The sequence below is a fragment of the Gossypium hirsutum genome, chromosome D09 (genome assembly GCF_007990345.1).
Source record: "Gossypium hirsutum isolate 1008001.06 chromosome D09, Gossypium_hirsutum_v2.1, whole genome shotgun sequence".
Lineage (NCBI taxonomy): Eukaryota > Viridiplantae > Streptophyta > Magnoliopsida > Malvales > Malvaceae > Gossypium > Gossypium hirsutum.
Window position 1 is genome coordinate 113,834 of NC_053445.1, and position 25,403 is coordinate 139,236.

The window sequence follows — 25,403 nt, forward strand, 5'->3', positions numbered from 1 at the left end:
AGTCAAACTGGGCACATAATAACAATCCTCTAAACATAAACCAAGTCCACTAGGCAAAGATAAATTATATGTTCTCACAGCTAATGCAGCAACTTTTGCTCCATTTCCAACTCGTAGGTCCACATCTCCTCTAGCCAAAGGCCTACTTCTTTGCAGTCCCTGTACAGAAGTACAAATGTGAGAACCATGACCAGTATCTAATACCCATGAAGTAGTAGTTGATAAATTAATATCAATAACATAAATACCTGAAGTAGATGTTCCGCTTATTTTGGCCTTCTTAACTTCCTCAAGATAGATAGAGTAGTTCCGCTTCCAATGTCCAGACACACCACAATGAAAATAGTTTCCTTCCTTAGCCACCCCTCCTTTAGTTTTCAATGTAGCCTTTACTTTTCCAGGCTTGGGCCTACCTTTTCCCTTGGGCTTTGTCTGAATTTTGGCCTTTCCTTTGCCCTTGTTATTACAGACCATCAGTATAGGATTGGGTCCAACCTTTTTCATGTTGCCTTCAGCAGTTCTTAACATACTGAGCAACTGTGGCAGAGTCTTATCAATTTCATTCATATTGAAATTGAGGACACACTGGCTGTAGCTATCCGGCAACGATTACAAAATAACATCAGTGGCCAACTCTTGGCTTAATGGAAACCCAAGCTTAGACAGGCTTTCAATATAACCAATCATCTTAAGGACATAAGGTCCTACTGGGCTTCCTTCAGCCAGCTTACATTGGAATAGGGCCTTAGAGATATCGAACCTCTCTTGCCGTGCTTGCCCCTGATAAATTTCTTTCAGGTGCTCAATCATTTCATAAGAAACCATGTCCTCATGTTGCTTCTGAAGCTTAGGATTCATAGTGGCAAGCATAAGACATCCAACGTCTACCATGTCATCGAGATGCTTCTTGTAAGCATCTCCATATGCCCTCGAGGCATTAGCGGGTGGTTCATTAGGAACTGGTTATTCAATGACATATAATTTTCGTTCTTGTTTGAGGACAATCCTCAAGTTATGGAACCAATCAAGAAAATTTAAACCATTCAACTTGTCCTTCTCAAGGACCGATCGCAATGAGAGTGTATTAGTGTTTGCAGCCATAATATATCTACAACAATAAAATTATGCGTATGAAAATTTATCAAATTCATATCAATCATTAAAAGGACTTAATTAAATGATGTTCCCACTATTTTATTACAAAACTAATACCCTCATATTTTAGTTTCGGAAAGACTTTCTCGAAAAGTATTTCAAGTGGGTTAAGGATCCATATTTCACCTCCTCTTAAGTCAGCTTTGGATTTTCTCTCAAGATTATGGTTATCTAGGTAAGCAACACTTACTAATTACATCATATGTAACTCCTAAAGTTTGGTGAACAACTCTTGTTCTAATCATCTTATGATTTATCCAAATTACTAGCCTCTAGGTTTCTAATCCTATTAGAATAACCTAGTTGAGTCATTAACCAATTTTAACCAGCAAATATCACTTGTTTATTCTTCGTGTTTAACCAAGATAAATACTAGTACTTCACTTTAGCAGAACCTACACAGTATTGATCGAGGCCTTAACGAGGGCACAATTAGAAGGCTATGTTGACTTAATATTTTAATAGAGGGATTTTATTAAGATCATTCCATCTCACCAATTATGGTTTACTTTAGTCCATTTAGCATTTTAATTGATCTCATCAATTAATGTGGTTCATTATTATCAAATTTTAACATGTTTAAAATTTGGCATGCTTTAGACATCCATAGCATCTCATACATGAATAAAGCAATAAATAAATGCAATAGTTATAGCCCATAAAATAAGGTGGCGCAACCCAAGCCAATGGGAGAACCAAAAGGAAACCTAAAGGTGTAAGGCAGTTTTCAAGCTATCAGTCCACACTGGTTGACCCATCTTCCTTCTCGACTAGCCCACAGCAACTCTTGCAAATTACAATATGCAGAAACTCATTTTACATACGAGGGAGTAAGATGAGAAGAGAAATACAAGAGAATAGTAGTAAGGCACAACACGCAGGCCGTATTTATAAAATTACAAACTTTTATCAAATGGGCCATTGGGCTATAACTATGCATTTCAAACACCGTGCATGTCAAAAATAGCATACATAATAAAACACTTTTGTTAAGGTGAAATATAACACTTCATTTCAACTTTTATGGCCCACCAAGTTTTACTTTTTATAAAACGTACTTTAAGAAGATGGGGGCTGAGGCGGTGGAGGGAGTGGGCGGAGCCCCCACGGTTTAGACCAAGGAACTGCCACGATAGGAGTAGGGGTTGCAGGGGCGGAGCCCCCGCGGTATGGACCAGGGCTACGAACCGTATACCCCATTCAAGTGAAACCTCACGATTTGATAACTATTATCAACAGAATCGTGTTTTCGGGATTTTAATCCCTGAGGTTTCATGCCGGCACAACCCTTGTTCCACTAACCAGTTAACTCTTACTGGAAACTGTCAACACCACCGTCGCACCATTATAGATCTGTTAACACTTAAGAGAAATAACATAAAATAGAATAGGCCATAACACCATGATTAACATTTAATCTATTGTCAAAAGAAACAGTTATCAGATTACTCTTAAACGATTGAAACAGTCAGAAATTTAATGAAATTAAAGCATGCATCCCATACAATTGCATCACCCAAGTATTTAAACCTGAGCCCGTATCACACAAGTGGCTCTAATACCACTGTTAGATCGCCGGCACCCCTATGGTGCAGCAAAAAAATTAAAAATTCGATGACTCTAACCACAGATCCATGTGTGAGGAACGAATCGAGGTGATAAAGGTTACGAAATTACCAAATATTTATTTTGAGTAGACAGTAACGCCTTAACAACGAGTAGTCTAATCTGCTATCGAACCTAGCCACAATCTATCTGACCCCGGCCTCTACGTAATCCACCCAATTGGTTATGAACAGAAGGAATCCCCAAAACAGTTTTGAAAATAATTTTCTTTGACGGCTGCTAGACCCAATTCAAAGAAAAATGGGATTCTTATATATCTTTTTTTAAGGGTTTCTATAAATTAAATAAACATAATAATATTTTAAACCAAAAATTATAATTACATTAATTATAATATAATTTTGATAAACCGTATATTTATTTGAATTTATATACTAACCAAATTCATGTTCTCATTATGCGTACAACAACCTTGTACATAATGTGTTCGATATTTGATTACCCAATTAAATTAATTCTATAATTAATTTAATTCAAGCGACAACCAAGAACAACACCAACTATGTTTTATTCCGTTCACTTCAACTATAGGGTGTGACCCTATAGGTTCCTGTAACGTTAGCAGTAATACTAGAACGATTCCAATGTTACAAACAATGAGTGGCATCTTGCAATGCATCATTGCTACCTAAGTCACAAGAAATCATGATTCGACATAACCTTTTATGATTAACCTTTTATGCAATAATTCTTAAGTTATTTATCTCTGGATTGGACACAAGTCATGAAATAGTCACACTTGCATAGTCCATTCCATCTTCCTTGATATATTAAGTAGACTATGATATACAAATAAGTATGACATCTCATATCAACTTATTTGAGCATGGCCATGCATTTCTAGTCTCACTCAATCAAGTGGCCTAAGATATTACTCCCATTATGTAGGAGGGGCTTATCCTATCTCGATCAATCATATCCCTCTACATAGATCGTGGTATATCCAACATCAGCCTTTATAAAACAACCAGTTACAGTGTATGTTTGACTGTATCAAAATATACAACTCAAGTCTGAGTTGTATGATGATCTCAAGTCTGAGGATCATATACATATTAATCACTATGAGTAATGTTGTGACAATTACATAATAATCCAAGAAACATACTCATAACGGGTCAGTCCAATATGTTGTTCTCTAACACACATATTCATGCATTGATTTTGACATTCCATATCAATGACAACTCTTTATCATCAATCAACTACATGTTAGTCTTAATGCATTATTGTCGTCCTTTCCAACATTAATAATTGACTAATGACCTTTTAAGAATAATCATATCATTCTCAGGACATTATTATAAAACAGTTTATTTATACACACAGAAAAAAACTGAAATAATAATGGTAACACATTATATTAATAAACATGATAAATCAAATATGTTATTACAACCATCTCATGATTGATCTTTGGGCATACTGTAACAGTTAGGGGAACCATTCATTCAATTTATAACTAGTCTTTTAATTTTAGTTTTGTTTTCTTCCTTTCTTAGGTTTTTAGAATTTATTTTCAGTTATTTTTTTGTTTTCGAGAGATCTGATTTGGGGAGATCGTCAAACTTTGTGGATTCACAATCAATTCTTAATACAATTAGGCTCTTTCATAAACTCTATACTAATAATTTATTTAACATGTTTGCTCTTTATATTGATATTATATTGTCTATGGAAGCCATGAGGATCTAATCCCTTTATGGGGGATTATCGAGTGGAGGTATGATCTATTAACTGTTTTGTAGGGTTACTCAGTGGATCAGCTTTTGGGAAAGGAAGAGCATGAAACAAACCCTAGGCCTGACAATCTCAAGAGGTTTTAAGGTGGGAATTAACCCAAAATTGGTATGACCCATCCGTGAACACCTTCACCTCAAACCAATTTGAATTGTGAGGTTGGAAGATAAGTAGTCGTTGCTAACTCATTATGTTAGTGGAAGATTAAAAGATCCTGCTAGGGTAACGACTAGTTGGTTGACGAGGAACCTGAAGAGACAGTTGATGGTGATTACCGAATGAGCTAATCACCCATAATTAAGATTTGTTTTACTCCACTCTTTAGTCTCTTGAATTTTTATATTTTTATGTTATTTTATTTTTATTATCACAAAAACCCTAAAAATCCTTTATTTTATATTTTTGTACTATAACTAATTTAAAGTACTAATTATATCTTTTAGTGTTTAGGTTGAAATTGGTTTAGCACTCGCCTCCCTTGGGTATGATCCTCAGAGTACTCACTCTCTGTTGTAAAAGTTATATTACAACTCGACCTGTATACTTGCGGATACCATCTCTTATTTATATATTTTATTGTAGCAGTGACACTCTGGACGTTAGTACGTCTAGGGGCAATCAGAATCGTGTCTATTAATAGCGATTCCAAACACTCACCATTCATACTTTCGTCGAGTCGCTGAAAGCACTAAATAGTTTTTCCTTGCCTTTTACTTTACTTGTAGAAGATCCTAACAAATCCGAAGCTTCGAAAAAGTGAATCACACAACAACAAAATCAACATTCAACCAAAGACTCACCTCAATCAACCAAAAAACACAAGCCTAAGCTAGATTCTCTTGAAACCGAAATTTTCAACATAACAAACTTCAAACTCAAATATCTCGGTCTCTACTTATTATTTTTGCCTAAAATCAATTCCATTCATCTACTTACTCATCGACAAATGATTCTCAACCTTCAAACTACCCAAAACTATACAGATTCATGGTTCCAAAATTTCAACGTAAAATAGGCATTTTTCATGAAAACTCAATAAAACCTTAAAATCTCTTAATGAAAATTTAAGAAAAGTTTATAAACCTTCTAATCATGCCAAAAACAAATTGAAAAACACTTTGAAACCATGTTTTTATCCAAAATCCTAAAATCCACCATTAACGACCCAAATTTTGGTTTTTTATTCAAAACATTCAATTTAATGGGTAAAAACTCTATTTAAAAGACTAGATAACATCAAAAAATAATAGGAAAATGATTCGTTACCTTCGATGGGAGAAAAACAAACATTTGGTTGAAAATGCAGAAAACCCACAAGCTTGAGAGATGACAAAATCAATGGTGTTTTTGGTGTTTTTATTGATGTTCTACGGAATTTTATTTGTTGGGTGATAATAGAAATCCAAGGAATGGAGTTTGGAAATCAAATTTTGATGAATAGGTCTTTGGGAATTCAAGTGACAGCAACACAAGTGAATGGGAGAAAACTGTCATGTGTTTTATGCAGATGGAGGAGAAAATAGGGTATTTTAAAAACTTTGGTATAATTGCTTTATAACTACTCATATTTTGAACCCTTTTACAAAAAAATCTTTATTTTAAAATTAAAGACCTCTTCAACCTTATTTTCAAAATTTGACTTGATTTTTAAAAAGCTATAGTTGAAAATAATTTCAAGTTACCACACTTCAAAATTTTCGAACCCACTTCGAGTCAAAATTCCTAATTTACCCTTAAAACTTCTAGGCCCAATTTTGGGGTATGACACATCCAAAAACACACCAATAATGTGGACAAGCCACCAGATAATGCAATCAAGCTGCCAGATACAGAATATTGTGGCCAAGCCACCAGATAATGTGGTTAAACCACCAAAATATGTAGATTACTAAACTTCCAGAATCTTCCTCCGTACAATCATATGCCAACCCCATGCATGTCCACATTATTATTTTTCATTATGATTTAACACAGTGGCATGTTTTACATGCGAATCAGAATAAGTATAGTGGCATGCTTAACATGCAAACCAGAAACAATATAGTGACATACTTAACATGCAAACTAAAATATCAACTGAAACAATAACATGCTTATCTTTCATGCATATCCAATAACGCCATATGCCACAATACATGAGTGCCAGGGAATCATATAACATCACATTTAACAGAACATCACACAAACACATTCATATTATCACATATTTGAAAGTTCAAAATCACTTACGTGGAATCCTCATTCTAAACGGATTTATCAATCCATTTGAATACATAGTGTATTCGCACATTTTCGCGTTTCATAATTTCTTAAACAATATTTAATGTCATCACATTTATTTAATTAATTAACAACTTCACACATTTTGAGTAGGTAAATCCCCACACCTGATTTCACAAATTCCAATGATATCTACACCGTTTCCAACTCTAAGAGAGGAGATCAATCATTGAAAGCTTAGTTAATAAAATTAATACTATGTTAAAATGCTAAAAAATCCATTAAAGTCTCTTTAGAAAAATCAAATGAGGAGACTTATTTATCTATCTTCCAAGTGAAAGTACTTTTCCTAAAGCAAGAATATGAATTCGAGCGGTACGAAGAAGAATGCTTCACACGTGTGTAAAAGAATTATTAGATTCAACCTTAATAAGTTGGAAAGGAAAGATTATCATCGAAGTTTAAGGATCGCTTACGAAAAATCCCAAGGAATAGATGAATCATTGATCCCACAGTATTTCTTTTACAACAGAAGATTATCTAATGAAATCGTCATTCAAAAATAAAATAAATAGATATTAGAATTGTATATGATCTATGAAAAATAAGAAAAGATGATTAGAAGTTCGATTTTAACAAAAGAAATTAATAGAAGATGACAATCAATGAAAATGGTGATTTAGGCAGTGAAGGTGCGACATGGAAGAGAGGGGGAGACATGGAAGAGTGGGGAATATCTAGTGGTGTTGTAGTGGTAATTTGGTGAAGAAAAGGTGGCTAATGGTGGTGGTATGGTGACAAATGTAGAAAAAGTGATAGTGGAAAGAGGAAGAGAAGAGAGAAAAAAGATGAGAGAAAGTGAATAAAAATAAAAATGAGTGTTTTTGGGTGTCTAAGTACATTGGTCAGCCATGGTAAGGTAAAGGGACAGAAAATAACAATAGGGGAAATATAGACACAAAAAGTAAATCATGGAGTGAAAAGGGGAGGTATTGGGAGAAAGTTGACTCAATAAAAGGGGAAAGAATCTTCCCCACAAGGTAACTATAGGGTGGACGGCAAGGAGTTGACCATCCCTTATTACATGCTAAAAATTTAAATAAAAAATGTGGATAATGGAAATTGAACCTAAGATTACTAAGAATTTAATTATGCACTTAACCACTTTACTACTAACTAGCTTGTTTAATAAATTGACGAAATAATAAATAAAAATATGGGGTGTGACACAGAATTTTAAAAACAGAGTTTTATGAAAAGCTTACTCTTAAAACTTTAGTTTAAAATCAAAGTTCTTAGAAAACATAGCAGTTCACACACAAGTTACGAACCCTAAGCATTCATACTGAAAAACATGATAGTTAGCACACTTATGGCAGGACTTAACCACTCACTGATAAAGCTAAAAATTTAAACGAGTTTTACTTTACCTTTATCCTTGCTGGTAGATGATCCGACTGGTTCGCAACATACATAAACACACAAATTACTTAAACAAACAAAACTTACGAAATTAACACATGCAAGCGAACCTAGCTTTCTGGACAATCAACCCTAACAAGATAGAGGATTAATGAGAGAATATCAATGGGAGAAATTTCATGGAAGAATGACTGTATTTATAGGCACTAAGTGTCTTAGTGATCCTAGGATACCCTACTTGACTTAGGAAGACTAGTCAGTTTAGAAGAAAGTTACATGCACGAAAAGTATCCTAGATACATAGTATCTTTATTTCCTAATTTGAGTCTGACTCGACTTTGATTGGCGAACCTCTAGTTCGCAACTTAACTGGCGAACACAACTTCCAATGAATCTGGTAAACCCCTTTACCACATATTTGACGTACACCAGTTCGCCAAAACACTGTCGAACTCCTTGATGATATCCCTTTGACAAATCCTAATTCGTCAAAATAGTGGCGACCCTCACTTGCGAGGTCAAAACTTCTAGACCCGAAATCGAGATATTATTATTGATTAATTTGCAAACTATTTTTCATTAATGTTGCTTAGCCTATACTCACCTGACCAGTTTTTCCCTAAGCTGGTCTTGAAAATAGAAACCCGTGCAATCAGAAAGTAACCCACTTCATATGTGCTGCTGCAAATTTTGGAAAAGCTGTTTTGGGAAGTAGAGATATTCTTGTTTCAAGGAGAGGAAGTATATAACAATGAAAAAATGGTAAAATTTAATGAAACAAAAGTTAGAATATAATGGTAAAGCAAATTTGCGGATTAACCAAATAAATTTTATATTAAATATAAAAAAAATTAAGGCAGCACTCCTCCAAACATGGCGATAGTGTTGATATAGCAGCCTCCGATTGCATTTTGATGGTTGGCTTAAGTAATTATTAATTATTATTCCGTCCGCCCCGGACAAGGCGTTGCTGACAAAACCAAAATGCAGAGGCCGGGAGATATTAATGCTGTAAACTCAGTTACCATGTAAAATTGGATTAAATGCTTTGTAAATTGCAATTGAAGTTAAAATAGATGGCTGTAGAGTCTTGGGAGTTACGATTTACCTTGCCTTTCATCCCACGCCATGAATCCCATAAAGCAATGAAACCTGCGTTTCTTTCTTCCTTCTTCATCGCCTTTGAATCCACACCCACTTCTCTTCCATGGACACCAAAAACAAGGACGTTATTCGATTAGAGCGTGAATCCGTCATCCCCATCCTCAAGCCCAAGCTAATCATGACTTTGGCCAACCTAATTGGTATCCATTTCTCCACTTCCTCTTTTTGTGTTTCTCTTACTATCCTTTTAACTAATTTCATTCACACGTTACAGAACATGGTTCTGATCGGGCCGAGTTTCTAAAGTTCTGCAAGAGAGTTGAGTACACGATACGAGCTTGGTATCTTCTCCAATTTGAGGATTTAATGGTATTACAAACATAATCCTTGAAGCATTTTGTTCCTATTCCTTCCCTTTCCCCCTAATTTTAGTTGGATTTATGTCCACAGCAATTATACTCCCTCTTCGACCCTGTACATGGGGCTCAGAAATTGCAGCAGCAAAATTTATCTTCTGAAGAAGTAGATGTACTTGAACAGAATTTCTTGACATATTTATTTCAGGTATTCTGCTCTGCTTCTAACGGGTAAAAAAGAAACAATGTTCTCTATGTATAATAACAACCATGTATTATGTGCAAGCAAGTGTTATTGATATGATGACTTGAATTTCATTTATGATAAGTGTGTCTCTGATGTTTCCATTAACATAACTAAAATTGATTCCAACAACACCATATATGCTACTAATTTTGGCTGCTAATTTAGCATCACGATGGTAGTTGAATTTCCCTTTGGTGTACAGGTGATGGAGAAGAGTAATTTTAAGATTGCTACAGATGAGGAGATTGATGTCGCACTTGCAGGGCAATATCTTCTTAACCTTCCCATAATAGTTGATGAATCTAAGGTCATCTGCAACTTCGTCTGTTTTGTATATTATCATCTCCAGTTATTGAATCTTTATATGAATATACCAGTTGGTTTTATTCTGTGTTAATAATATTATTCTTTTTTTTTTATCTTACACAGTTTGTTTTCATTGAATGCAGATTGACAAGACACTTCTGAAGAGATATTTTTCAGAGCACCCCCAACCAAACCTTCCTGATTTTGCTGATAAGGTTGTGATTACAATTTAGCATAGAAGGTGCATCATTGTTTGTGTTGTTTCGGACAATCACTAGTAAGACGAAGTTTCGCTTTAGTTTGTCATATGACAAAACCAGAAGGATTTTGATTTTTGAACTTATTCTCTTTATTGAGCAGTTAGTTTTCACTAGTTTGTATTTTTCTGTATTTTCCGTGTGGTTTTTGCTATGTGTTTGTACATCAGACGGATCGGAGTCCAGAGACTTGTTTTGGTTAATGGCATAATATTATGCTTGAGACCTATATAAGATGATTTTCTCAATGATTATGCACATGCCATATTATTGCTCTAAAGATATAATATATCCATAAAATACATTACAAGTGCAGAGTCATTTCAATACCATATCATCAATGAAGTTTTGGATATGCTTGCTTATACATATTCGATTCAGATGTATTAGTTGATATCTCTCTCTCCTAAGCTAAGCATAAATCATTTTGTCTTTTAGTACATTATCTTCAGACGTGGGATAGGAATTGATCGTACAGCGGATTATTTTTTCATGGAGAAGGTGGATATGATCATTGCACGTCTTTGGGCATTTCTTTTAAGGCTGACACGGTGAGCATCTTTAGGAAAATTATTACCTTTTATGAGTTGTTTTGGTATATTTTTGGCTAAAGCACCTTTAGATACAGTTGCTTAGAGGTAATTGGAAAACTGACTATGGTTAAGCCTATGGAATGTAATTTAACAAAATTTTCTATAACTCAAAATATCTTGGAACTAGTATGACTGGTAGGTTGAGGTAATGTTTGACCATTCTGAGGTCTTCACTTATTAAGGGTCCTAAATTGTTAATTTACTGCAAAGAATATAGAGTTCGCCATGAGATGCCAGGGGTGGATGGTAATGGCCAAGACACCCAACCCCCCCCCCCCAAAAAAAAAAAGAACGAAAATTTTGGACATTTTCGTTACTTCCTTGAAATTTTTAATTAAGTACTCCTAAAATTTTTGAAAATTCTCATTATTCTCACAAAATATTTAAAAAATTTAATTAGGCCCTCCAAAACTTAGTCCCAAGATCCACCACTAATATCTTTCTTCTCTTTCTTGTAGAGTTGATTGCTTCATACATTTTGTTTTTCTTCCTTTTAATGCTTTCCAGAGATATGATCCTTGCAGATTGGAAAAACTTTTGAACAGAAGATTAAGAGAACGACATAAGAAAGAGCCAAAGAAGGATGATGAAATTAACCCTGAAGCAGACAGTGAAGATTTGTATGTTGAACGGATCCGTCTTGAAAATATGGACCTAAGGTTGTGAAGTACCACCTGATGCTGTTATTTTCGAGGGCAGTACTTATTCATGAACATATATACCATCTAAGTGCTTTCTAAGCCACTTGTAGGATGCTTTCCATGCCATCATCATTAAATTTGAACAACTAGTCTTGATAATTTACAATTTTCATGCAGCTACTTTTTTTAGCTTTATGTTTTAATTTCAGTACTAATATTTGCATATCTTTCCTCTTAAATAGTTATATGATTTTATCATTAGCAGCATGTCTTTCCTAAACTCTGGTGGTGTCATTAGTCAATTACTTGCTTGTTCTGTATTAAGCAGCATCAAGAAATTGGTGAGCAAGACTACAATCCAAGAGCCTACTTTTGATAGGATTATTGTTGTCTACAGGTACTGCATGTTGCATCTTACCATACAAGTTTCCAGTTGAGATAAATTAGAAATTGTCAATAATGTCTTTCTTCAATAATTGATATGGATATATTAGAAAGCCAGTTTATTGGTCTACTTTATTTCAAGGTTGAACATATTGATTGTTGGAACAGTATTCTGAAAGCACCTCATCTTCTTATTCTCTTGGTCTTGAGAGAATTATCTTATTAGTAAAGGAAAAGAAAGGAGAAAGGGCATCAAGACAGAAATTTCCATGGATAGAGAATCATATTTTCTTTAGGAAAAAAGGCTAAACTACTCTTGGATTTAGTGTCTTTCTAAATTAGTTAAATAAAAATCATGAAGAGCAATTCAAAGAAATCTAAGATGTGAGGTGAACTTCCAGGAGAGCAAGCCCCAAACCAAATACGGATCGAGGAATATACGTAAAACATTTCAAAAATATTCCAATGGCAGATCTGGAAATAGTGCTTGTGAGTGTCTCTTATCTCCTTGCTCGAAGCTTTTATATGACAGGTGATCAATGTGTATGATATTATTTTTTTTCTTTCATAACAGCCTGAAAAGAAAAATCCAGGATTAACTCCCATGGACTGGGTCAAGTTCCTTGCCTCTGCTGTTGTGGGGCTGGTCCGTTGAGCAATGATGTTTCTCTGTTACCTGTTCTTGTCTTTCCACTGTTGTTTCATTTCTGCCTGGTATTCATATTGATTGAATGCACTATTATTGTGCCTTTATTCACAGGTTACTGTGTTTAGTTCTCTTCAAATGCCTACAGCTGATCTTTGGGTCATCTTTGCCATTTTGTCAACTGTGATTGGTTACTGCGCTAAGACATATTTCACGTATGCTTTCCTCCATCTTTGATTAAATGTAATATGTCTTATGCTCTTTGCTATATGTCGTGGGACTCAATGTTGATGGATCCATTCAGAAATATAAGCTGGTAAAGGGATGTCCTCTTATTTATACTATGTTCTCCCATGTGCCTCTGGTTGGCTGTCTAGGCACTTATACTTAATTACTTGGTGTCTCTGTTGCTTTACATGTTTCACATTGTTTGATTGATTTGTGTTATTATTTTCATATTACATTTTAGGTTTGAAGCAAACATGGCTACATATCAGAATTTAATAACACAGTCCATGTATGACAAACAACTCGATAGTGGAAGGGGAACTTTACTTCACTTGTGTGATGATGTGATTCAACAGGAAGTAGGTTGCATTCCGTTTTTTTTTTCCTTTCTCTCTTTATCTGTCTTGTATCCGAAATTTTAGTACATTTTCCTGCCAAAAGCAAGAAACTGTAGCATCTATTTTTTTATTTTGATTCATATTGAAAGCAAGAGAAGCTGTATAGCCTTCACTATTCCAAGCCTTAATTGCTTGGTTACACAGTTGCAAAGCTTTGATGTGTTGTGCATATAGGACATGAAACCAAACAGAGTCTTATCTTAAAATGAGCTTTACTATTTGTTTATTTTCCTTCTGTTCCACAATATTCCTTTATTCTGAACAACAATCTTGACTGCAGGTGAAAGAGGTAATCATCTCATTCTTTATACTAATGGAGCAAGGTAAAGCCACCATGGAGGTATGCATCATTATTTTTTCATCATTCCTTGCTTTATAGATATTCTTCAATGTGACAAATTTTTATGTGGGTCCATTTTAGTAGAGCATAACCTTTTAATAATTCAATATAGGATTTGGATCTAAGGTGCGAGGAACTAATTAAAGAGGAATTTGGGGAGAGCTGTAACTTTGATGTGGATGATGCAGTTGAAAAGCTAGAGAAGTTGAAAATTGTTTCTCGGGTCCTTATATTCCACCTCCATAAACTTGATTATATTCATATTTGTTAAATATATTCATCTTTTGGGTTCAAGTTAGTTAATACATTTCTTGTGGATAAATTGGTTTGCAAATGTTTTTGAATTCAGGATTCTATTGGACGATTTTATTGTGTTGGACTGAAACGTGCAAATGAGATTATTGGTGTCACCACTGAGGAACTCGTGCTGAAGGCAAGACAGGGTTCTATTTCAGCTTAATGCTATGCTACCTCGGTGAGGTGGGACACTTTCACCTATATATACATATGTATTTCATGTTTGTGTGTTTTTTCTTAAAAAAGTATGATACTAATTTTATAATTAGCAGAAGACTAATTCAAGGGGTTGGTTATTTTTTTAAAATTATGATATTAACTTAGTAATTGAATTTGAAGTCAGGATGGTGAGTGGAGGATATACATGTATGAACCTGAGCCACGTGGTAATGAGGTTATCAGAACCCTAAAATCCTTGCTTCATATCATGTGACATGGGAACTGGGATGTGGGTGGGAAGACGTGGTCCAGCAAGCAGCTATGCAGTTGTGCATATTGTTGATTTTAATGTGTGTGTGTATTTCCTTATCTCAATTTGAGGGTTTCATTTTCTGTCATCTATGTGCTGTACATTATATTTTGGGGTATGTGGCATGTTGTAGCTTTATGAAAATTGCTAACTTCGTTTATATTATCCATTGAGATGTTTGTTTGGAAGCATGAGTTCCAGAATCTAGAATGTTTGAAGAACACCGTGAGAAGCAGCCGATCTAACCTCTAGAATGAAACAGAGGAGGTTGGTTTTGATCATATATAATTCTTCAAGTAGCTAGCCAATATTCTATCCTAATGTTATGTTTCTTGATTTAAAACTTCCATCCAATCCTAAAATTAAGCTCTGCCATTCATACTCTGTATTTTGTATGTTGGTTCTTACTTTATAAGCATTAATGTGATGCTTATAATGTCGGATTCATTTAACTGCAAATGCAAGGATGGATATTTTAACTTTTAGATCACCAAAGGAAACATTAAATTAGATGACATGCATGCTTTATTACTCCATTCCATCTAACTAAAATATCAGAATTTGTTAATATTTTCTACTCTTTATCTTACGGATTGGGCACTGCCTTCTAAAAGCGTAGTTCTTACAACCTTTCTGGTGATTGAGAAAACATCAGCTAACCCGCCCTCCCCTATCTCGTACCTTTTCCTCTTGTTTTCAGGATTGCTGCCGGCAACACCCTGGACGTACTGCAAAGTGACTGAAAATATCAACTGGTGTATAATCAATGCTCGAACTAATAGATTAATTATGGTATAAGGTTATGTGACCCAATTCCATAGACTATTATATTTTGGTTAAACGTACCAAATCTAATATGCATGCGTTCAAAGCCCAAAAAGCATAAAAGCTTAATCAATAAGCGTGCTAGCCAATAACTGAAAACCTATAGAAGGTTACTGGCTCATAGCATAATGGGAAGAGGCTTTTTTTATTTTTTGACAAAAGGACCGGAAAGGTCAACTCAATTTATAGAATCACTTATAACCAATGCATGGATATCCTCAGGATAATCCATATCAAAGGTACAGTTATAAGATTTACTAATAGAATTTCTACAAATAAAGTCGCCCACCTTATTACAATTTCGGTTGGCCCAACAAAAATAACCGCAGTTTTAATATTGACCATAGTTTTGTAAATCTCCTTGATACGAGTGCCCATAATAGTGATGTCCTTATCACGCTTTTGCACTCTATTCACTAGACTGGCACAGTCGGGCTTAAATATAGTTATATTTGAGCTCAATTATGATATCAAAGGTTACCGTGGATCAAAGAGGTTGAGTTTACTACTGAATTAATAGTGGAAATATTTTTGATATCGATAGCTCTATATAGAATGACACTTACAGAATTGAAAGAGTTTAAAGCACAGTTGTAAGAGTTGACAAATAGGGGTTTTCCCCGACCTAGTTTTTCTCCTTAGGGTACTCCTGTCTTATTTGCTAAGAAAAAAGACGGGTCAATGCGACTATGTATCGACTACTGACAACTCAACAAAGTCACGATCAAGAATAAGCGTACATTGCCACGCATCGGTGATTTGTTTGATTAGTTGAAAGGTGCGACGATATTCTCAAAGGTCAACCTTCGTTCTGGTTATTTTCAGTTACGGATTAAAGACTCTGATGTGCCAAAAATTGCGTTTAGAACCAGGTACGAACATTATGAGTTTCTTGTGATGCCATTTGGTTTTACTAATGCACTTGCTGTGTTTATGGACTTGATGAACAAAATATTCAAACTGTATTTAGACAGATTTGTTGTTGTATTCATTGATGACATTCTGATATATTCACGAGATGAGATAGAGCATGCCCAACATTTAAGAATTGTTTTGCAAACTTTACGCGAAAAATAACTATTCACTAAGTTCAGCAAATGTGAGTTCTGGCTCTGAGAAGTCAGATTTTTGGGACATATAGTGTCGGCAGATGGTATTAGAGTTGATCCGAGTAAAATCTAATATGTGGTGGACTAGAAACCTCCGAGCAATGTATCTGAGTAAGAAGTTTTCTGAGTTTAGCTGGATATTATCGAAGATTTGTCAAGGGATTTTCGATGATTGCAACGTCGTTGACGAAACTGTTGCAAAAAGATGTTAAGTTCGAATGGTCGAAGAAATGTTAGCAAAGTTTTAATCAGTTGAAAACTTTGTTAACTGTGGCACCTGTGTTAGTTCAGCCAGAGTCCGGTAAAGAATTTGTGATTTATAGTGATGCTTCATTGAATGGTTTGGGTTGTGTTTTAATGCAAGAGGGCAAAGTAATATCGTATGCTTCTCGACAGTTGAAACTGCACGAAAAGAATTATCCGACTCACGATTTAGAGCTTGTAGCTATCGTATTTGCTTTGAAGATTTGGTGACACCATTTGTATGGAGAAAAATGCCATATCTTCACAGATCACAAGAGCTTGAAATATTTGATGTCTTAGAAAGATTTGAATTTAGGACAACGTAGATGGCTTGAGTTATTGAAAGATTACAACTTGATCATTGATTATCATCCGGGAAAGGCTAATGTCGTTGCCGATGCTTTGGGTAGAAAATCTTTGTTTGCCTTACGAGCATTGAACACGCGATTGACGTTGATTAATGACAGTTCAATTTTAGCTGAATTAAAAGCTACGCTTTTACAACAGATTTGTGAAGCTCAAATATGTGATGAAAATTTGACCACTAAATGGAAACAGATTGAGTCGACATCTGATTCAGATTTTCATGTTGGTTTTGATGAATTTTTGTACTTTAAAAACAAAATTTGTGTTCCGAGAAATTCTAATCTCATTCAGAAGTTTTTACAGGAAGCTCAAAGTAGTAGCTCATCAATTCATCCTGGTAGTAATAAAAGGTTAGGCGATTTGAAACAGATGTATTGGTGGCCAGGTATGAAACAGGAGATTTCAGAGTTCGTATTGAAATGTTTGGTTTGTCAGTAAGTTAAAGCCGAGCATCAGGTACCTTTTGGTTTGTAACAACCTGTGATGGTTCCAGAGTGGAAATGAGAACATGTCACGATGGATTTCGTATCGGGATTGCCTCTATCTCTGAGAAAGAAAGATGCGTTGTGGGTCATTATAGATCATTTGACGAAATTCATGTATTTCATTCCAGTGCGTATAGATTTTTCACTTGAGAGATTGGTAGAGTTGTATATTGCTGAGATTGTTAGATTGCACAGTGTACCCGTTTCTAATATCTCTAATAGCGATCCATGGTTTACGTCTCGATTCTGGAGTAAATTACATGAAGCTCTAGGTACTTGATTGCATTTCAGTACAGTGTTTCATCCACAGACCGATGGTCAGTCTGAGCGAGTAATCCAGATACTCAAAGATATGATTCGATGTTGTGTTTTAGAGTTCGAAGGTAATTGGGAGAGATTTTTGCCGTTGGTTGAATTTGCATACAATAGCAGTTACCAGACAAGTATTAAAATGGCACCTTGTATAGTCGAAAGTGTCGAACTTCGTTATACTAGACTGAGCTGAGTGAGAAAAAGATATTTGGTATTGATTTGATTCGAGAAATCAAAGAAAAGGTAAAAGTGATACGTAACAGTTTGAAAGCGGCTTCTGATTGACAGAAATCTTATGCAGATTTGAAAAGAAATGACATTGAATTTCAAATCAGTGACAAGTATTATTGAAAGCATCACCTTGGAAGAAAGTTTTTCATTTTGGTAGGAAAAGAAAGCTTAGTCCGCGATTTATTAGTCTGTACGAGGTCATTGAAAGAATTGGGACAGTAGCTTACAGATTGGCTTTGTCGTCAGAATTAGAAAATATTCATAATGTATTTCACGTATCGATGTTACAAAGGTATTGATAAGATCCTTCACACGTAATATCCCCAGTTGATGTTGAGATTCAGCTTGATATGACGTACAATGAAGAACCGATCAGAATTCTAGCTCGGGAAGTTAAAGAATTGAGAAATAAAAAAGCATAGTTTTAGTTAAAGTTCTCTGGCAACGACACGGAATAAAAGAGGCTACCTGGGAACTGGAAGAAGCTATGAAAGTGTAATACCGAACTTATTTTCCGGTAAGATTATTGGGGACGAAAATTCCTTTAAGGGGGGAGAGTTGTAACAACCCATTTTTAGTAAAATTGGAATAGTGATTTTGGGACCACAAATTTGACGAGTAAATTATTATTTTATGATTATTTTAATGTCTACGGGACTATAGTAAGGTCGTGAAAATTTTTTTTAAGAAATTTTAATGTTTGCATGATTAATTAAGTGAAAAGGATTAAATCATAAAGAGTGTAAAAGTGGAGTTCTATTTGTTTAAAGGGCTAAAAGGCTATGGTAAAAAACCAAATTGACTTAAATGGTAATTAGACGATTTGAATAGTTAGTAGACATATATGGACATAACTTAAGTGATTTTTAAAGTTAAAAACAAAGGTTAATATAATAATTAGTAAATTACACTAAAAATAAATAAAAGAAAAAAATGTACTCATCTTCTCCAAAGCTTCTTTCCACTGAATTTTGAAGGAAATAAGGCCATTCATAGGGTTCTTGAATTAGACTAGCTTGAGGGAGTGCATGTAAGTGATACCAAGCCCCGTTTTTAATAATTTTTATGGCCTTATTTTACTATTTTTTTTTCTCTTTTGCCGCCTCATCCATTAAATTTTGTTATAATTATTGCTTAGGTCCTTCTTTATTTATTAACCAAGCCATTTAATCACTTAAATATTAAAATTAGCAAGTTTTGCACTTTTTAATTTAGTCCTTTTTAATTAATTAACTATCGAAACGTTAAAATTTTTTGACGAAACTTTAATACTACCTTAGTAAAACTCCGTAAATACTCATACAAATATTTATGGGCTGGTTTATAGGAACGTGGTCTCGACACCTCACTTTCTAAAATCACTTGACCTAATATATCATTATAAAACACAAATTACCAATTCAAAAGCCTTTTTAAAATCGCATTTGACTCGTAAATATTAAATAATAATATTTATGAACTTACTCACTGGATTTGGTGGCCTTGAACCACTGTTTCTGACATCACTGAAAAATCAGACTATTACAATGAGTGGTATGGCTCAAACGGTATGTTTGTAGTGATGTGTTAATGGTCAAGTTTGTGGCATGATTTGATAGAAGTTGAATTATAATTGATGATGGAAATGTAACCAAATATGCATGTTTAGGTAAGTTTTGATATTTGCATTTGAGGTGTCTTGTATGGCATATTAGTTAGTTGATTTTAGGACTCCTAAATTGGTCATTACTTGTATATTTTGATAGGGTTTTGATGCTTTGATTATGTGCACATAAGGCCTAAAGGTTTATGCATGATGTGGTGTTGGAAATGACTTATTTTGGGTGAATTTTATGTTCATACAGCTTGAGACACAGGTGTGCGACTCAGCTGTGTGTGACACACGGCCTGGCGACATTATCATGTATCACTTGAAGATCTCTTTGCATGCAAGTCAGTTAGTTACACGGTCTGACACACGAGCGTGTGAGGTAATTTTGAGAGTTACATGGCTTAGCACACGAGCGTGTGACACGACCATGTAACCCTACTTAGAGAATTATACGGGTAAGGACACGGGCTGGGACACCGCCGTGTGTCCCTAGTTCGAAGGTTACACGGTTGGAGACATAGGCGTTGTCTCAGTCGTGTGAGGCACATGGCCTGGCCATATGGGCGTGTGACCCCTGTATTCCAAAATTTGTAACTTTTTCATAAACTTCCCAAACGATTTCAATTGGTCCCGAATTGGTTCTAAGGTATTTCCAAGCCTCGAGGGCTCGATTTAGGGACGATATGTATGTGAATGGTTATTTTATATATGTTTATAATAATGTATAAAAGGTATGTTTAAATGTTCTGTTTGTATGGTAATACTCCGTAACCCTAATCTAGCGACAAATACGGTTTAGGGGTGTTACAATTTAACCACAGAGTTGCATCTCCGTAAACACCTTTGTTTAATGTTTTTGGCTAGACATTCTTAAAAGTTATTTCACAATCAAAAGATTCTAATAGTGCCTTGACTTAGTAAAATCGAACATTAGGCACAAATTGGAAGTCGAGGCAACTTTGGAGTTTTGATCCCTCTTTGGTTCTTTAATCAACCATTCTCACACCCAATTGTAATTCCAACACAGTAAAGGTACGTGATTGGGTTGAAGGGATGGTGGTTGTTTAACATAACCTGTAGAATATACAAAATGGTTAAAAATAAATAGAGTATTAAAACTAAGAATTCGTGAAATAAATTCTAGTACTATCAATTTTTCGTGAGGCTTAAAGCTATTTGGAGAAAAGATATGTATAGGCTCAATATAATAGCTATCATCTTGCACTAGTAATTCATCCTTAACCTCTTCCCTCAGTAACTTGATCTTTTATTTTCTGTTCGACTTTACTGAAAGTCTCAAGAATTTCCTCCTCATCCTTTTTGGGTTCGGCAGAACTTTTTAAGGAATGAGGTTCTATCACGAATGACTTCAGTTTTTCGCTTGAGTCGTGAAATAATTTTGATTAGATCTTTCAATTCTCTTAGAATCGATATATTATAGACCCAAAAAGAAAGTCTCTATAGCCAAAAAAAAAAAAACTGAAACTAGGCTATGTTAATAGTTCAAATAGCAAAAACTTACAAAAAAAAAATTTAAGTTTTTTTTTATGTATTTCTTAAATCAATAATCAATAATCAATAAAATATAAATATAAATATAAATAATATAACTAAAAACACAAATAGCATATTTTATTGGAAAAAATATCACATATAAATAGAAAAATTATATTGTATCATCCTCTCCAAGCCACACGATCGTCTCACTTTTTGTCTGGGTCAGTTTGCCCGTGTAGGTATACTGTGTAGCACAACAGTTTCCACAGTGAGACCTGGACCGAATCCGAAAAGGACACCCCACTCATACCCTTCACCGGTGGTGGGCATACCTTGGTCAAGGGATTTCTTTCTCATCTCGTCCATGATAAATAACACACATGCACTTGACATGTTGCCAAACTCGCTCAGCACATGACGGGTAGCCCTGAGTTTGTCTTCTTTGAGACCTAGTTTGGCTTCGATTTGGTCAAGTATTGCAGGCCACCAGGGTGAGCGATCCAGAAGATGGAGTTCCAGTCCCAGATGCCAATTGGTGAGAATGCTTCAACCAAGCTTTTTTCTATGTTCTTTGAGATCAATCCAGGTACGTCTTTCAACAAATGGAAATTGAGGCCGACTTCACGCAAGTGTCCGTCAATTGCCCCATCTGAATCTGGCAAGATTGTATGAGCAGCTGATACAAACTGTATAGTGGCGTTCAGTTTGGAATCAGGGTCAGCGCCTATGATGACAGCTCCAGCGCCATCAGCAAAAAGTGCTTGACCCACCAGAGAATCCAAGTGCGTATCAGAGGGTCCACGAAAAGTGACAGCCGTGATCTCGGAGCACACCACCAGAACCCGAGCGTCCTTGTTATTTTCAGCCAAATCTTTGGCGAGACGAAGCACGGTTCCACCAGCAAAGCAGCCTTGCTGATACATCATGATCCTCTTCACGGAAGGTCTCAGTCCTAGGAGCTTGGTAAGTTGGTAGTCCGCACCCGGCATGTCTACACCAGAAGTAGTGCAGAAAACAAGGTGGGTGATCTTAGATTTAGGGTGCCCCCATTCTTTGATGGCCTTTGTTGCTGCTTCTTTTCCCAGCTTTGGCACCTCCACCACCACTATGTCTTGGCGCGCGTCCAGAGATGAAGCCATGTAGGCGCACATGTTTGGATTTTCCTTCAAGATTTCCTCAGTCAGGTACATGTGACGTTTCTTGATCATTGACTTGTCGCCTGTTGAGTAAATGATTAAGGGAATAAGTAATAAACACAGAATGTAAGGAAACAATAAATGGAATATATAAAGAGAATATCGACGGACACATGCGCTTGAATTTGTGTTTGAGGTCAGTCATGTGGTCGCTGTTGGTGATGCGGAAGTAGTAGTCAGGATAGTCAGCCTGGAAAACGCAGTTGGGAAGAGTGGCGGTGCCAATGGCGAGGACGGTTGCAGGACCCTGGGCTCTTTAGGCCTTCCTAATCTCCTCAACGGTAGCCATTGCCATTAGCTTAGCTGAGGAGCTCCCGAATAAGGTTAGAGGTAGGGGCTCTAAAGTAGCTATTATTTATTATTGTTTATTATTATACTAACACAGGAAAGGCGTGTGTTTGTGTTGGATGAATAGGAATGGGTTTTATTTATACTAGGAATGGGTAGGTTAGATGGACGGGCAGCCTGAGGCCACGTGGGGTCTGGGATTGGCTGTCCAAGACACGGTAAATGTGCTGCCACATCCCTATCTCTATTTCTGTTTAATTTTAAATTTTTTGTTTTTGATAATTGAATTATTAAAAAAAATTAATTTAATCCGAATTCGTTTTTTAATCAGTTAAACTATTAAAGGTGTGATAATGTGGATTTTTTAAATATTTTATCTAAAATAGTAGGTCACCATTTTCCTTTTTTCTTTCTTCTTCCCTCCTGTTGCCGTCGTCTCTGATTTCTTCCTCGATTGGACTCAACGCCTTGCAACCCAGACTGACTTTCTAATCTTCAGGTGCACTTGTGGGTTCTACCTTTGGTTATATTTGGAACAGCGTTGAAAAAGTGAAGTCTTTGAGTGAAATAGAGTTTGGTTATTTACCTGGATACCCTGGTCTTCAAGCAGGAACATTTGCCATCCTTGTTTGGAGATAATCAAGGACGGAAATGTTGCCAATACAAAGAGCTGGGGTTGTTTTATAAATTCATTTGATGATTTGGAAGCTGAATATTTCAATGGTTGAAGACCATGTAGGTCAATCGTGTTTTCAGTGTTGGACCACTAAGTTTGGTAGGCCCTGATGTATCGGATCGGGGCAATTTAGGTTCTGTGTCTGACATAAATGTCGAGGTCTTGACTTGGCTTGATCGATGTCCTGATGGTTCAGTTGTTTATGTTTGCCTCGGGAGCCAAAAGCTGTTGAGAAAAGGACAAATGGAAGCCTTGGCTAAAGGACTTGAAAAGAGTGGCACACGATTATCTGGTGGCGAATTCGGGCACAACTCAACAGCAGGTCGAAGGGTTCGGAGTAGTACACGATAGGTTCGAGCAACGAACCGCAGGTCAAGATTTGATGATAAAAGAGTGGGCACCCAATGGGGTTGTTTATAAATTCGCTTGATGACTGAAGGTGAAGCATGAAGGCCAAGCAAAAGATCTCAAATAGAAGGTTTGGCAGAATGAGTCATGGGGAAAACTCCATGAAAGATTTGGATAGATTTTTGGAACAACTGGGTCAACTTGGAGGTGATAAATTCTTTGTTTATCAGAGTGATATGGGACAGAATGCTGCTTCAACACAATGTCTACTTTTTAATTTATTGTTAATTTCGTTAATTAGATGTTTTGTTAACGTTTGTTTAATTGATGCAGAAACTCTGTGTTTTGATTAGTGAAATGATGTATGTAAAGAATAGCTAAAACACATCGTTTCCAATCCTAGCTCAATAAGTAAAATGATTGCCGTAGCCCCTGATAACTGTCTCTTGACCAGCTATTTTTTGGTTATGTCTGTACCCTTGAAGCCAGAGGCAAAGAGATTCATACTGGTTTAAAAGGGAAATACGTTCATCAAACTAAACTAAAAGTGAGTTCGTCAGAGTTGCAAGCTTTTTGGAACAATACCTAGGGAGTCTCTCAGTAGCGCTCAAGGTCCAACGGACAAGGGCAAGGGTATCCTAAAAGCAACCTCTGGCTCAGCTTGGAACCACTTCTATACTCCAGTGACAGAGGTACACAATGGTCTTCACCCGACCAACTCAGAAATCAGTGGGAGGATACAAAATGATGTCCAAGGTTTGATGGGGAGATTTTGATGTGGTGTCCAAGTATAACATTTTCATCGGAGCAGTCTCTAATCAATCTAAGGTTAGGGTAGTTATGTGCATTCGGAAGTAAAGCATTAACTACACCATTTTTTCTCAAATGGGCAGGCCGGTGGGTTATAAACTTACCTAGGATGTTATGCAAGGGGTCTGCGGGACAGGTTTGGAAAGTACCTTCTTGGACCCTATGACATGAACTAGTTACTCAACAAAACAAAGCACAGTAGAGCATTACCATGACACGTTTGTAAGTCTCTTAAACCAATTATGCCTACCTGAAAGCTACGTTCTTAGCATTTTATTAGCACATAAAGGGGACTTAGTCATACTGCGATATACCTCAAACACTGGTGGAGGGCTATAGATGCCATACAGTTGAGGATATAGTAATCCTCAAAAAACTCACTCTTAGAGTACCACTTACCAAACCCTTCCTACCTAGTTAAAGAATAAATTGTGTGCAACCTCTACGGAAATGAGAAAGATTCAACCAGCTAGACACATATAAAGCCCTATAAGTCCCTCCCATGACATGGAGGAACATCGAAGAAATTCCTGTTTTTGGTGTGCTCTAAATACACCCAGGTCACAATGCCTTAAATCACAATTATGTCAATTAGTAATGGAAGCTTCTATACAATCAGAAGAAGATCTTAAAACACAAACTGCATAAGTGTTTCAGGACTGTCCTGAGTAGTTGGAGGGTAGAATCTAAAAACATATTACCTACACTAGTTTTATCCGTACATGTTCTTAAGGGGTTTAGGGACATAACACAATGAGGTTAGCAGCACAAATTAGCCACCAAGGAGTAATTATACTGGTTGACTCAGAAAGCACACACAAATTTTTTGACCATAAATTGACCAATAGGTTGAATCTACCAGTAGAACCAGGGGAGCAACTCAAAGTCATGATTGCCAATTGTGGATGGTTTGTGACACCCCAAACTCGACCGGGACGGATTGACCCAAATTTGAAGCATTACATTAGCCACCTAAGTGACTCTCCGACTAACGACC

General features: G+C 36.0%; 1 protein-coding gene, 1 long non-coding RNA gene and 1 pseudogene across 7 annotated transcripts; 1 reads left to right on the plus strand and 2 right to left on the minus strand.

The window, feature by feature from the left end:
• The first annotated feature begins 8,942 nt into the window (after window positions 1–8,942).
• LOC107912382 (uncharacterized) lies at window positions 8,943–14,617 on the plus strand. 6 transcript variants are annotated; one of them, XM_016840529.2, is made up of 16 exons: window positions 8,943–9,467; window positions 9,542–9,636; window positions 9,718–9,831; window positions 10,073–10,177; window positions 10,320–10,391; window positions 10,872–10,984; window positions 11,551–11,685; window positions 11,993–12,064; window positions 12,453–12,540; window positions 12,626–12,697; window positions 12,812–12,912; window positions 13,167–13,284; window positions 13,604–13,663; window positions 13,776–13,886; window positions 14,013–14,143; window positions 14,300–14,617. In XM_016840529.2, exons 1-15 carry the CDS (start codon window positions 9,371–9,373, stop codon window positions 14,121–14,123), a joined length of 1,464 nt encoding a protein of 487 aa, XP_016696018.1. In that variant the 5' UTR covers window positions 8,943–9,370; the 3' UTR covers window positions 14,124–14,143; window positions 14,300–14,617. The 6 variants fall into 6 exon arrangements, with proteins under 6 accessions (XP_016696018.1, XP_016696016.1, XP_040956077.1 ...); XM_016840527.2 differs by having other exon boundaries at window positions 14,304–14,617; XM_041100143.1 differs by having other exon boundaries at window positions 11,996–12,064.
• Window positions 14,479–16,114, minus strand: LOC121220720 (uncharacterized). The gene is made up of 2 exons (XR_005917927.1): window positions 15,276–16,114; window positions 14,479–15,157 (listed from the first exon to the last, which is right to left on the minus strand). It is a non-coding gene; the product is annotated as an uncharacterized lncRNA (long non-coding RNA).
• Window positions 16,115–21,198: 5,084 nt separating this feature from the next.
• LOC121220719 (chalcone synthase-like) lies at window positions 21,199–22,579 on the minus strand (annotated as a pseudogene).
• Window positions 22,580–25,403: the final 2,824 nt, after the last annotated feature.

Coding starts and splice junctions, on each gene's coding strand:
- LOC107912382 (XM_016840529.2), top strand. CDS start 9,371: ATGGACACCAAAAACAAGGACGTTATTCGATTAGAGCGTGAATCCGTC. Junction 9,468..9,541: donor GACTTTGGCCAACCTAATTG/GTATCCATTTCT, acceptor CACACGTTACAG/AACATGGTTCTGATCGGGCC. Junction 10,985..11,550: donor TTTCTTTTAAGGCTGACACG/GTGAGCATCTTT, acceptor TGATCCTTGCAG/ATTGGAAAAACTTTTGAACA.